The sequence below is a fragment of the Heptranchias perlo genome, chromosome 2, assembly GCF_035084215.1.
Source record: "Heptranchias perlo isolate sHepPer1 chromosome 2, sHepPer1.hap1, whole genome shotgun sequence".
Classification (NCBI taxonomy): Eukaryota; Metazoa; Chordata; class Chondrichthyes; order Hexanchiformes; family Hexanchidae; genus Heptranchias; species Heptranchias perlo.
Window position 1 is genome coordinate 123,735,137 of NC_090326.1, and position 15,229 is coordinate 123,750,365.

At 46.4% G+C, this 15,229-nt stretch overlaps 1 protein-coding gene across 2 annotated transcripts in view; it reads right to left on the reverse strand.

The window, feature by feature from the left end:
- The window catches only part of LOC137334272 (cilia- and flagella-associated protein 69-like), a 78,578-nt gene extending 63,658 nt beyond the window's left edge, over positions 1 to 14,920 (reverse strand). Inside the window, exons 1-3 of one of the 2 annotated variants that reach the window (XM_067998937.1) lie at positions 14,786 to 14,920; positions 10,172 to 10,234; positions 8,985 to 9,050 (exon numbers count right to left, since the gene is read on the reverse strand). In XM_067998937.1, coding sequence (XP_067855038.1) covers positions 8,985 to 9,050; positions 10,172 to 10,234; positions 14,786 to 14,854 — 198 coding nt within the window. In that variant the 5' untranslated portion in view covers positions 14,855 to 14,920. Of the gene's footprint in view, positions 1 to 8,984; positions 9,051 to 10,171; positions 10,235 to 12,598; positions 12,683 to 14,785 lie in introns of those variants that run through there. The other variant, XM_067998931.1, reaches the window with a different exon arrangement.
- Between the last annotated feature and the right edge of the window lie 309 nt (positions 14,921 to 15,229).

The window sequence follows — 15,229 nt, forward strand, 5'->3', positions numbered from 1 at the left end:
GAACCCACTGGAAACAGCCTTCCAATCGCAAAAACACCCGTGAACCATTACCCTTTGCTTCCTGCCACTGAGCCAATTTTGGATCCAACTTGCCACTTTCCCTTGGATTCCATGGGCTTTTACTTTTTTGACCAGTCTGCCATGTGGGGCCTTGTCAAAAGCCTTGCTAAAATCCATGTAGACTACATCAAACATGTTACTCTCTTCGACCCTCCTTGTTACCACCTCAAAAAATTCAATCAAGTTAGTCAGACACAGCCTTCCATTAACAAGTCCATGCTGACTGTCCTTGATTAACCCGTGCCTTTCTAAGTGACCATTTATACTGTCCCTCAGAATTGATTCCAATAATTTGCCCACCACCAAGGTTAGACTGACTGGCCTATGATTACTTGGTCTATTCCTTTCTCCTTTTTTAAACAACAGTATAACCCTAGTAGTCTTCCAATCCTCCAGCACCACGCCAAGGAGGATTGGAAAATGACGGTCAGAGCCTCAGCTATTTCCTCCCTTGCGTCTCTTAACAGCCTGGGATACATTTCATCCAGGCTTTGCGATTTATCTACTTTCAAAGATGCTAGACCCCTTAATACTTCCTCTCGTACTATGTTTATCCCATCCAATATTTCACACTCCTCCTCCTCAACTACAGTCTCTGCATCGTCCCCCTCTTGTGAAGACAGACGCAAAGTATTCATTAAGAACCATATCCACATCTTCCCCCTCCACACATAGGTTACCTTTTTGGTCTCTAATAGGCCCTACTCTTTCCTTAGTTATCTGCTTGCTCTTTATGTATTTAGAAAACATTTTTGGGTTTTCCTTAATTTTACTTGCCAGTATTTTTTCATATCCTTTTGCTTTCCTAAATTCCTTTTTAATTTTACCCCTGCACTTTCTATACTCCTCTAGGCTTTCTGCAGTATTGAGCTCTCGGTATCTGACATAAGCTTCCCTTTTTTGCGTTATCTTACCCTTTATGCTCCTTGTCACCTAGGGGGCTCTAGATTTGTTTCCTTTTATTCACTATCCCTGAGCTTGTTGCGACAGCTCCAATTTGTTGTCAATCAAAACCCCAAGATCTTTTTCATTTTCCATGCACATTCCATTTAGGTAATAGTCCCTTCCTGGACTTTTTGTCCCCATGTGAAGCACTTTGCATTTCTCTACATTGAATTTCATCTGCCACCTGTTTGTCCAATTCCCAAGTATATTCAAATCCCTCTGTAGCTTATGCTGTTCAGCTTTGCAGTCTGCCACCTTCATTAGCTTTCTGTCATCTGCAAATTTAGCCATTATGCTTGTGACTCCTAGCTCCAGATAATTTATAAAGATACTAAACAAAAGAGGTCCCAAAACAGACCTTTGCAGGACCACACTGGTACCATTCTCCCAGGCTGATGACAATCACCAAACCACTACACAGTGGGTTCTATTGGTCAACCAATTACGTATTCATTGTAAAATATTTCCACAATTCCCGCTTTCTTTATTTTCAGTATCAGCCTTTCCAGAGGAACTGTATCAAAGGCCTTAATGAAATCCAAGTACACCAGACCCACTGCCGTAACCCTATCAAGCTCCTTTGTCACACCTTCAAAGAAAACCAGCAACTTAGATAGGCAAAACCCCCCTTCATGAACCCATATTGTCTATCTTTTATGATTTTATTTCTATTTTCACAAAGAAAAAAAAAAGTGCCAGTGTAATAATTTTAATTTACTAAGAATGGAGCGCAACCATATAGTATGGTGCTAAAGGCATATTTATTTTACATGCTATTAGAATAATTTTCATATAATTTACATTTTTAAAGTGTTATTATTATAGTATAATCCTGTCGAAAGGTTGTAAACTTTCAAATGTTAAGAAACATCCATAACATATCTAGGTATCAAATCACAGCCTTCGATACCTGCATTATGTATCTACTTATATTAAAAATAAATTGTGGCTGTCCTGTGTCAATCAATCCGTCCTCTTTGTGTAATTGGATTAGTCTTGTGAAGCGCACGGTATTATCAAACATGTGGTCAGCAGGGACCAACCAGATGCAAGGATTTATAGCAAAATGCCCATGCTTGATCTCACAATAATATCCTTACTCCTGGCCTGAACTCTACAGCCACCCTTTCCCCCTCCTGACTCTGAATGCAGTTTAACTGCTGCACCACATCTAAAGCAACATTTGGCCACTACTTAGGCAGTGACCCCAGGCTCTGCTCTCACAGTGAACCTAGGCACTTTTACCAAACTTCCCTACTGCCCATTCCAGCCCAACCGCTAACTTCTGACCCTCACCCAGCCGTGTCATGTGTCAATCTGGCAACCAACCTCACCATGAGCTTCTCCGGCCTCCAATCCTCTTACTGAGTGATAAGCAAATCCCGTAGGAGACAAACACCTAATAAACTTAATCTTTACATCAAGTTACTGAAAGCATTTTTTCAATTTTACTCTTATCTTTACACATATTGTAAATAGTGGAAATATTTACAATTGTACTAACATTTATAATTATTTATAATATATGGAATAATTATTTAATGATTTGATATTTTAATGATATATCTGCATCTAAAATATGATATTTTATATATATTATTTCATACAATTATAGAATGTAATATTTATATTAAAAAACTGGATAGATGTATACAGTTAGATGTATTTCTATTTTTATATATTCATATATAAGGTCATATGCTGTATATTCTGTATGTTTCTGATGCTCATCTATTCTATTTCTAATTATTATATAACAGGATTTAGTACATAAGTACATAAGAAATAGGAGCAGGAGTAGGCCATACGGCCCCTCAAGCCTGCTCCGCCATTCAATCAGATCAAGGCTGATCTTCAACTTCAACTCCACTTTCCCGACCGATCCCCATATCCCTTGATTCCCTTAGAGTCCAAAAATCTATTGGTGTCAGTTTTGAATATACTCAATGATTGAGCATCCGCAGCCCTTTGGGGTAGGGAATTCCAAAGATTCACAACCCTCTGAGTGAAGAAATTCCTCCTCATCTCAGTCCTAAATGGCCAACCCCCTATACTGAGACTTTGCCCCCTAGTTCTAGACTCTTCAGCCAGGGGAAGTAGCCTTTCAGCATCTATCCTGTCAAGCCCCTACAGAGTTTTACACGTTTCAATGAGATCACCTCTCATTCTTCTAATCTCCAGAGAATATAGGCCCACTTTACTCAATCTCTCCTCATAGGACAACCCTCTCATCCCAGGAATGAATCTAGTGAACCTTCATTGCACCATCTCTAAGGCAAGTATATCCTTCCTTAGGTAAGGAGACCAAAACAGCACACAGTACTCCAGATGTGGTCTCACCAAAGCCCTATACAATCGTAGCAAGACTTCCTTAGTCTTGTACTCCAACCCTCTTGCAATAAAGGTCAACAAACCATTTGCTTTCCTAATTGCTTGCTAACTTTCTGTGTTTCATGTACAAAGACCCCAAATCTCTCTGAACACCAACATTTATAGTTTCTCACCATTTAAAAAATATCCTGTTTTTCTATTCTTCCTACCAAAGTGAATAACCTGACATTTCCCCACATTATATTCCATCTGCCACATTCTTACCACTCAGTTAACCTGTCTATATCCCTTTGCAAACTCTTTGTGTCCTCCTCACGGCTTACTTTTCCACCTAGCTTTGTATCATCAGCAAACTTGGATATATTACACTTGGTCCCTTAATCTAAGTTATTAATATAGATTGTAAATAGCTGAGGCCCAAGCACTGATCCTTGTGGCACCCCACTAGTTACGGCCTGCCGACCTGAAAATGACCCGTTAATTCCTACTCTCGGTTTTCTGTCTTTTAACCAATTCTATTCCATGCTAATATATTACCCCCAATCCCATGAGCCCTTATCTTGTGTAACAACCTTTTGTGTGGCACCTTATCGAATGCCTTTTGAAAATCCAAATATAATACATCCATTGGTTCCCCTTTATCTACCCTGCTAGTTACATCCTCAAAAGACTCTAATAGATTTGTCAAACATGATTTCTCTTTCATAAAACCATGTTGATTTTGCCTAATCATATTATGATTTTCTAAGTGCCCTGTTACCATGTCCTTAATAATGGGTTCCAGCATTTTCCTGATGACTCATGGGATTGGGGGTAATATATTAGCATGGAATAGAATTGGTTAAAAGACAGAAAACAGAGAGTAGGAATTAACGGGTCATTTTCAGGTTGGCAGGCTGTAACTAGTGGGGTGCCACAAGGATCAGTGCTTGGGCCTCAGCTATTTACAACTGGCCTGTAGTTCCCTGTTTTCTCTCTCTCTCCTTTCTTGAATATCGGGGTTACATTTGCTACCTTCCAATCCACTGGGACCATTCTAGAATCTAGGGAATTTGGAAGATCTCAACCAATGGGCCTGATTTTAGCAGGCCTGCGGGTTTCCGGCTGGTTGGGTTTCGGGTGCGTGCCCGGTGAAATTAGTGGGTTGCCCGCGCGATCGTAGCAGGCAATGCACTAATTGGAATCACTTACCTGCTCCTCCGGGCTCCGCGCTGCTGGTCTGCGCGTCGGGCGGGCTGCGCATGCACAGTACGATCTGTCAGCTGGAGGCTCTCTACTTAAAGGGGCAGTCCTCCACTGACAGATGCTGCAACCAATGGAACAAATTACAGCATGGAGCAGCCCAGGGGGAAGGCTGCTCCCAGTTTAATGATGCCTCACCCCAGGTATCATCAAATGGGGTGAGGAGGAGGGGGAGGACAGAGATCTTCCACCCGGCGGGCGGGAGGAAGCGGCCTGCCTCTGCCACTAAGAAGGCCTGGCTCGAGGTGGCAGAGGGGGTCACCTGCACCACCAACATATCGCCCACCTGCATACAGTGCAGGAGGCGCTCCAATGACCTCAGTAGGTCAGCCACAATGAGAACACGTAGTCTTTCCCCTACACTCCGTCTGCCACAACACTGCCCCAACCCCACATCTCCTTCGGCACCGCCAACACTACTCTGTCACATCACCCCTCATACCCACTCAAACCCCATCCTCATCTTACCTGCACCTACTCACCTCGCCAGTACTCACCCGCCACTAACACGCAACCCAATCCTCATACAATCTCATGGCTCTATCCCATACTCACCCTCTCGTGCATCTCTCTCATGGCCAGCCTCACTCAACCTGCCACCACCTGTGCTGCAGCCACAGGGCATGCATCGCATATGTGCAGTAGGCAGCGTACGGCAAACGTGTCGTGAGCATGAAGGGGATGCACAAGGGTGTCTGAGGGTTTGCCATGGGTGTTACCTATATTGAATTTCAGAGCAACAAACATCACACATTATATTGGCACCACCACTGCCATGTCTCCGCGAATCCTGTCTGTTGTGTCCAATAATGCCCGCTCCTGGGTATCACTATGAGGACCCACCACTGATGCCACCCATTGTGTTACTGCAGAGTAGGTGCAGGTGTATTTGCAGGGCTCTTCCGCGCAGACGACTGAGAGACATCGGCGGTGTACCCGGCTGCACCCTGGAAGGATGCGGAGGAGAAGTTGTGGAGGGCAGTGGTGACTTTGGCAGCGACAGGTAAGCAGATGGTGCTGGGGCCAGCCAGGAGCAGCTCGGCATGAAAGAGCCTGCAGATCTCCACGACTACATGTCGAGTGAATCTGCGCCTCCGTGTGCACTGCTGCTCGGAGAGGTCCGGGGAGCTGCGCCTCGGTCTGTGGACCCTGTGCGGAGGGTAGTGCCCTCTGCGACGTGTCTCTCTCTGCGGTAGCCCTCCCTCCTGCTGTACAGGTGGATGTGTCACAGCACTCTGTTGTGGAGCTCCACGTGTCAGAGGTGGACGGCGTGGACTGCGAGGCTGCTGGGGCTGGTCATGCTGTTCGTCCTCCAAGGATGTCAACGCACCACCCATCTGGCAGGTGTTGGTCTGAGGGGTTGTGCAGGGTAGGTAGGTGGTTCCTCGCACTGGGGCTGCGGTTTCACGTCGGTCTGTCCTCTGGCTTGGCGGGGGGTGGTGGAGGGCAGGGGTTGCCCTACGTGACGCGGTGGCCTCCTGCGTGGGTGAGGGCTCTCCCACCCGCTGTGGAGTGCACCTTGGCAGCTGCCACAGGCTGCTGGCTGGAACACGACCGGTTGAAGGGAGACTGTTTCCCCCAGTGTGTGAAACTCACTGCCTTGAAGCTAAAATCCCACACTTCCTGTTTTGACAGCTGCTTCAGCTCATTTAATGACCTCAACAAGCAAGGTAAGTACACTCAAGTGGAACCCCGCTGGCTTTAATTGCCTGCGGGATTCCCACCAGCGGGGCCTGCGCATGGAGCCCCGCACGTCAGCGCGGCACCCGGAAGTGGCTGGGATCTCAGCACGATCCGGTCACGTGACTGGATATCGGGATTTTCGGGGCCCCCCCGCTGGAAACCCGCAGGAAACCCGACGCGAAAATCGAGCCCAATGGATCCACTATCTCTGCAGCCACCTCTTTTAGAACCCTAGGATATAGGCCATCAGGTCCAGGGGATTTGTCAGCTTTTAGTCCCATTAATTTCTCCAGTACTTTTTCTTTACTAATATTAATTACTTTATGTTCCTCACTCTCATTAGACCCTTGGTTCCCCACTATTTCTGGTATGAGTGACAGCTGAAGGTCTTATATATTTATGTATGTGCCCTATTTCCTTTTAACTTTTATCCATTAACAATATCATAATACATTTAATAGTCACAGAAGGCATTTGATAAGGACAAGAGATTATGAACAAAAAAAAAGTGCATGGAATTGGAGGTAACCTTGTGACATGGTTGATTGGGAGGTAGGAGACAGAGTAGGGATAAAGGGAATACACTCTGATTGGCAAGATGTGACAAATCGTGTTCCACCAGGGAGCTGCCTTTCACCATATATATCAATGACTTGGGTAAAGATATATAGAGTTGTAGATCCAAGTTTGCAGATGACACCAAGTTTGGAGGGATGGTAAGTTGTGTGGATGGGAGCAGGAAGTTGCAAAGGGACATGGACAGATTAAATGAGTAGGCAAAACTGTGGCAGATGGAGTTCAACGTGGGGAAGTGTGAGGTCATTCACTTTGGAACTGACAAAGACAAATCGAAATATTTTCTAAATGGAAAGAGACTATGAACTGTAAAAGAGCAAAGGGATTTGGGTGTCCATGTACAATGAGTAAAAAAAGTAATCAAAAAGGCTAATAGAATATTTTCCTTGATCTCAAGAGGGTTGGAATTCAAAGGGGAGAAAGTGATCCTTCAGTTGTACAAAGCCTTGGTCAGACCCCATCTGGAGTACAGCATTCAATTTAGCGCACCATATCTCAGGAAGGATATATTGACCTTGGAGGGAGCACTGTGAAGATTCACCAGAATGATATTGGGGTGTAAAGGATTAAAATGAAGACAGTTGCATAAACTTAGCTTGTAATCCCTTGAGTTTAGAAGATTGAGGGGCGATCAAATTGACATGTTTAAAATGATAAAGGGATTCGGTAGGGTAGATACAGAGAAACTATTTCCTCTGGTGTGGGAATGTAGAACAAGGGGACACAATCTTCAAATTAGAGCTCGGCCATTTAGGAATGAAATCAGGAAGCACTTTTTCTCACAAAAGGTAGCAGAAATCGAGAACTCTCTTCCCCCAAAAGCCTGTGGATGCTGGGCCAATTGAAATTTTCAAGACTGAGATTGATAGATTTTTGTTAGGTGAGGGTATCAAAGGATATAGATCAAAGACTGGTAAATAGAGTTGAGGTATAGATCACCCATGATCCGATTGAATGGCGGATCAGGATCGAGGGGCTGAATGGCCTACTCCTGTTCCTATCTAACACAATATTTTGATTTGTACTTTTTTTATTCGTTCATGGGATGTGGGTGTCGCTGGCGAGGCCAGCATTTATTGCCCATCCCTAATTGCCCTTGAGAAGGTGCTGGTGAGCTGCCTTCTTGAACCGCTGCAGTCCGTGTGGTGAAGGTTCACCCACAGTGCTGTTAGGTAGGGAGTTCCAGGATTTTGACCCAGCGACGATGAAGGAATGGCGATATATTTCCAAGTCGGGATGGTGTGTGACTTGGAGGGGATCGTGCAGGTGGTGTTGTTCCCATGTGCCTGCTGCCCTTATCCTTCTAGGTGGTAGAGGTCGTGGGTTTGGGAGGTGCTGTCGAAGAAGCCTTGGCAAGTTGCTGCAGTGCATCCTGTGGATGGTACACACTGCAGCCACAGTGCGCCGGTGAAGGGAGTGAATATTTAGGGTGGTGGATGGGGTGCCAATCAAGCGGGCTGCTTTGTCCTGGATGGTGTCGAGCATCTTGAGTGTTGTTGGAGCTGCATTCATCCAGGCAAGTGGACAGTATTCCATCACACTCCTGACTTGTGCCTTGTAGATGGTGGAAAGACTTTGGGAAGTCAGGAGGTGAGTCACTAGCCACGGAATACCGAGCCTCTGACCTGCTCTTGTAGCCACAGTATTTATATGGCTGGTCCAGTTAAGTTTCTGGTCAATGGTGACCCCCAGGATGTTGATGGTGGGGGATTCGGCGATGGTAATGCCGTTGAATGTCAAGGGGAGGTGGTTAGACTCTCTCTTGTTGGAGATGGTCATTGCCTGGCACCTGTCTGGCGCAAATGTTACTTGCCACTTATCAGCCCAAGCCTGGATGTTGTCCAGTTCTTGCTGCATGTGGGCACGGACAGCTTCATTATCTGAGGGGTTGCAAATGGAACTGAACACTGTGCAATCATCAGCGAACATCCCCATTTCTGCCTTATGAAGGAGGGAAAGTCATTGATGAAGCAGCTAAAGATGGTTGGGCCTAGAACACTGCCCTGAGGAATTCCTGCAGCAATGTCCTGGTGCTGAGATGATTGGCCTCCAACAACCACTACCATCTTCCTTTGTGCTAGGTATGACTCCAGCCACTTAATGCATAGAAACATAAATAAGTGAATTGTCAACAGCAAAAAGGATACAAAACCAAACTGATAATGTTTCACCACCCTCTTCAAAGCATGCAGATGTCTCTCAACAAGGTTGCACTGCAGAATATGAAAAATAGATTTGTATGCAGAAATGGCTTCAAATGTGATACACGTAACAACATTTGATCGAAAAAGTAGGTGCCTTCTAAATTCCAGTAAAATTCTCATGCATCATGATCAGTGGTCTCAGAGGCTTTTAAAAGTTAAATTGAGAAATTAAGTCCTTCATCTTAAAATGCAAGGCCCAATGGAAAAAATAACTTTAAAAGGAGAATGTTACCTTCAGTAACACTTTCAAAAATGAAAGAGAAAAAACCTGATTCCAGCATGATTCTATTACATATCCTTTTTAACAATGGACATTTCTGTAGGTTTCACATGAAAATTTAACAAAAATTACATTGAATTCTGACAAATATCTTGCACAAAATTAATATAAAAACATTGAAACCGTTAATATACATTACCAAATTGTGCTATCACTGTTGGTTATGGGACTACCCCAGTGATCATTCTTGGGAGGGCACATGATGAGGTACAATGCAATCAAATTCAGAAAGAAAGATTTGCAATTCAATGTGATAGATATAGAACACAAGTTTTTAACGAGGGACTTCATATCCTACGTTATCACAGTTCCATATATTTTATAATTGTTACTCGCTAGCATGGTCTTTCTGTTGCCGATTAGTACTAAAAACATTATCTGCAATAATGGCACTTTTTTTTCTTTAGATAGCTGACACAGTTTGCCAGAGATTGCAACAGTGAGTTTCAGGTAGTATGTTAATACTTGCAGGCATCCCTACCTAGAAAATAATTAGTGCAAATGAAGGAACCAAAAGAAAGAATATGTATGAAACAGTGGCACAGCGTGTTAATCATAGGATTATAACAGCAGTAATTATACTCCAAATGGAAGTTGGCTCAGTGATGTGGAAGAGCAGAGGGATTTGGGGATACAAGTTTACAGGACATTAAAGGCAGCATCTCAGCCTAATACAGCCATTTAAAAAAAGCTAATGAAACTCTAGGTTTCAACACAGCAGGTATAAAATATAAAAGCTAAGAGGTAATGGTGAGCCCATAAAAAGCCTTAAGACCTCAGAGTAGTGTGTGCAAGCCAAATAATATTAAGAAAGATGAATAGTCTTGTGTATTTTTCAGAAATTACTTACTGAGTATCGATCTTCTATTAGTTTAACAACCCGATTTATATCCATAGGCCTTATGTATACATCCTTATAAACAGGGGAATATAAAAGAAAGCCAGGGTTACATTGAGCTGTATATATAAGTTTACAAATAAGTTTTCTAGCAGGATCAGTAGCATTCCTTTAAAGTATAACACTATAGGCTTATTACTCGCTTGCAATCATCCATAAACGATTGAAGGGATTCAAATGGCATCTTAAACACAAAATAAAACTCAAGTGAATGGATCTTCGATGTCATCTAAATACCAGTATCATAGTCCAACCTTTTGACCACATATTATGTGCTCAATAAAATTAAAATAATGCTAAAAATAATTAAAGAGAAAGGGCTCGATTTTAAAAGTAAAAAACGGGTGAGTTGAGGGCGGGGGGGGCATTGAAAATTGCCCCCATTTCAGACCCGCCCATTTCCGGTTTTCACCGGGGCGGGCGACCAACCCGCTCTCAGAAGGCGGGTCGGGCCTTAAAACCTTTCAAGGGGAGGCTTCAGGCCTCCATTTTTTACTAATGCCCGATTTCAACCCTGGGGGGACTGGGATTCCCGGGTCTTCTATTTTACACCTCCTGAAAAGAGTCGAGAAGGCCCGAGACTAACAGGTAGGTGTCTACAAAAGCACAGCTTGTGGGCCCGGAGGAGCAGGCACAACAGGCTTACCTGCATCGACACCCCAGCTCCCACCCCTGCTGATCACGGACCCCCGACTCCTGCTCGCGGATCCCCGGCCCCAATCCCCCCCACCCCCGATCCTCTGACCCCTATCCACCCCCGACCCTGATCCTCCGACCCCTGTCCCAACCCCTCAACGATCGCGGACCCCCGCAATGACCCCCCGATCCCAGCCCCCCCCCCGTGACTGATCCCCGATCCCATCCCCCATGTCGTCAGGGTTGGAGAATTTTAGCTATGAGAAAAGATTGGATAGGCTGGGGTTGTTTTCTTTGGAATAAAGGAGGCTGAGGGAAGATTTAATTGAGGTGTATAAAATTATGAGGGGCCTAGATCGAGTGGATAGGGAGGACCTATTTCCCTTAGCAGAAGGGTCAGTGACCAGGGGCCATAGATTTAAACTAATTGGTAGAAAGATTAGAGAGGAGCTGAGGAGAATTTTTTTCACCCTCACTCTCTGGAACTCACTCACTGCCTGAAAGGGTGGTAGAGGCATATACCCTCAACTCATTTAAAAAGTACATGGATGTACACTTGAAGTGCCGTAACCTACAGGGCTATGGACCAAGGGCTGGAAAGTGGGATTAAGCAGGATAGCTCTACTCCAACCGGCACGGACACGTTGGGCCGAATGGCCTCCTTCTGTGCCGTAACTTTCTATGATTCTATGATCAAAATCTTTCCACCATCTACAAGGCTCAAGTCAGGAGTGTTATGGAATGCTCACCACTCACTTAGATGGGTGCAACAGCACTCAAGAAGCATGAAACCATCCAGGAGTAGTCAGCTTGATCGGCATACCTGCCACTGGACTCAGACCCCCTCCACTGCCCCATGCACTGTGGTTGCAGTATCTATTATCTACAGAATGCCCTGCAGCAACTTATCAAGCTTACTTCAACAGCACCTCTCAGCCCCGTGACTAAGAAGGACAAGAGCAGCAGGATCATGGGAACATCATCACCTCCAAGTCACACACTATCCTGACTTGGAAATATATCGTTATTCTTTCATCATCAACATCCTGGAATTCCCTACTTAACGCCACCACAACAAGGTGATGCATAACAGGAGGAACAAACTGGACAGGAGGGCCCCCCAAATTTAGATTGTTTATTAATTTGAATAGGCAACATCCTGCAGCCAGAGACCTTCATGGATCAGATGTAGCTGCAGGATTCCCCAAAGCTCAGGATTGGAACTATCCTTCTCCTATTATTTTTCCTCCCTTATTTATTCACTCACTCACTCATTCATGCATGCATGCATACATACATACATACATACATACATTCGAACACATCACCATTACATAAACTCTGTTTGAAGCCATGTCTTGCAGGGAGCATTTAAACATATATTGCTCTACTATTTTTATAGGTGAACTAAAGAGCTGGTTGCAGGCCCATTGGCACCTATTGAATCCAGTCACTTGCTCCTAAAAGACCCATTGACACGTCTGGGGGTAATTTTAATTCCCAAGAATGGGTGGGATGGGGATGGGTGGGAGGTTTTGGAGCAGGAACAGGTCTCGGCTCCAACACGCCCACTTCTGGGTTTGACCCAGGCGTTTTTGGATGCGTGTGCACAACAGACACCAGGAAGTCCTGCCCTCACTTAAAGCCGGCAGGCCAATACTTAAAAGGAAAATGTACCTCATTGAAATAGTTGAGGTACTTAATTCTTTGTGTATTGCAAAAGTTAAATGAATTTAACCTTACCTGTTCGGGTTTCCCATTGCTTCTAATTCACGTCAGGTGAAAGCAGACGGGAAGGGCCGGATCCACGAGATGAGTGCCTTTATTGTGCTGCCTGTGAGTCCGGAGGAGCAGGAGTGCTTCATCCAGGCCCATTAAACTCACCTGCAGCGATGAGACCCTGCGATCGGCCGACACCCACCGATGCTGGACCCCCCCCCCCCACCAACGTTGGACCCCCTCTGATCCCAATGCTGGTCCACCCCTCCCGATCCCCGATGCTGCTCCACCCGTCCCGATCCCCGATGCTGGTCCACCCGTCCCGATCCCCGATGCTGGACCACCCCTCCCGATCCCCGATGTTTCTCCAACCCTCCCGATCCCTGATCCCTGATGCTGGCTGGACACCCCCCCCCGATCCCGATGCTGGATGACCCCCCCCCATCGATCCCCGATCCTGATACTGGATGACCCCCCCCGATCCCCAAAGCTGGCTGGACCTCCCCCCCGATCCCCAAAGCTGGCCGGACCCCCGCCAATCCCGTGCTGGCTGACCCCTCCACCCCGATTTCATCCACATCCCCCCACCTCCTCTCCGATTTTTTCCAGGGCCCACGATCTCTCGCTCTCTCCTTCCCGGCCCCCTCTCTGATTCGTTGTTCCTTTCCCTTCCGACAGGCAGCCAGCCTATCAATCTGGCTGCCTGGTGTGTAGGAAATTCAGAAGCTCAAATAATCACCTTCAGTTGAGTTGTGATCGCAGATTGCTTGGCCCTTTTTTTTTCTTTTTTCTTTTTTTTCTTTTCTTTCTTTTTTTTTCAAATTAGGCCCCCCTTTTATAAGAAGGGGGGTGTGTGGGGTGTGTTTAACAACTAAAACCCAAAGAAACCAAAACCAAGTGTTCAAATTAAAACTTTATTATCCTCGTCCAGGATGCACTCCAGCCCCTGCGGTGCCCACTGGTCGCAGAAAGCCTCAAGCGTACCGGCAGACACCGCGTGCTCCATCTCCAGGGCCACCCGGGCGCGGAGCAACCTGCGAAAGAGAGGCAGACAGGCCGAGCGACCGCCCCCACGGACCGCGAGCATCCTGGACCTGTGGATAGCCACCTTGGACAGGCCCAGGAGCAGGCCCACGAGGACATCCACCGACCTGCCCGCCCCCCTCCTCACCGGGCGGTCAAAGATCAGGAGCGTGGGACTGAAATGCAGCCAGAACTTGAGGAGCAGCCCCTCCAAATAATGGAACAGGGGCTGCAGTCTCGCACACCCAGTGTACATATGGAACACGGACTCCTCCAGGCCACAGAAATCACAAGTGGCCTGGGTGTCCGTGAAATGGCGTAACCGCCGGTTGCACGCGACTGCTCCGTGCACCACCCTCCACCCCACATTTGGCTTCCGGGTTCCCCACGTGAATATCTATGGAAGGGCTGGGTTCCCTGCTCCAAGTTAAAATCATACCCTTTATGTCAATATGGACATGGTGTCCAGCCACTAGCACAAAATCATGCATGCTGATACCTGCTTCCCAAAAGCTTTCACAACACCTTAATTTCAAGACATTGTGACACAGATTTCAAGACATCTGTGCAACCCTTATTTGAAGGAGAATGAAGAGTGAAAGAATAGTAACCGGAAGACGCAGGCGACCCTATACAGCATAGCTCCTGACACCCATGCACCAAGTACTGACAGGAGCAGAGCACAGACAGCTCCAACAAAGCTCATGCTATAACCAGAATTATCGGTTGTAGCATATGACTGGACCTCTCCCCTAGACTTTCCAGAATAACTGGCAGCTAATGCGCACTCCACAACTTTGCTGTGAAAAGTGGCTTTTCCCAGTCAATAATCCCCCTACCCACAGCAAATTGGAGAGTAATTAGCTGGCTTTCTTCTCCCCATACTGTTGAATTGCAGCTCAGTCTGCTTTCCCATTGGCGAGTTCATTGTGCTGGAACTACCTCCCACATTGCAACCCACAGACCGAGAAGAGGACATTTTGGTGTAAATCAGGATGGGAAATGACTCCCCGAAACTTCTAGTGCCCCACGGTTAGAACAGGAATCCCCAGGCTTATATCAAATGTTTGAATCCCATCAATAAATGGGTGGTGGTGTCGATAGTAACACCTGTGACTATTAAACACCCAAAGACGGCCAGAGAGAGACACTGAACAGACTGAAGCCGGGTGGTTTTTGCTGACTTGCCTGTTTCAGTCCCAGGTCACTGTCCCTGATGATGTGCCTCACCACGGGGATGCTCTTATTAACATTCATTTTGATTTTAACGTTGATGTCCCGCCTTCGTCCTTTGCCTCTCAGCCGCAGTCTCCGGGGCCCGGGGGGGGGGGGGAGCGGCGACACTCGCTGGGCGATGATACTGAGCTGGGGGCCCGGGGGGGGGGGGAGCGGCGACACTCGCTGGGGGCCCGTCTCCTCTGTCTGGGGGCCGGGTATTGGCTGCCTCCTGTTGTCATGGAACTGTATCTCGTTGCCATGGAACGAAAGCAATTCGGTGAAAACGCGCTACGGCGGCCGAAGAGGATGATGTACCACAATCTCGCCACAGGCGGCGCTGCAGCGTCACGATCTCACCCCCCCCCCCCCCCATTTGGCAGAAATGGAAAACGAGGAAGAACCCTGTGGTGCAAT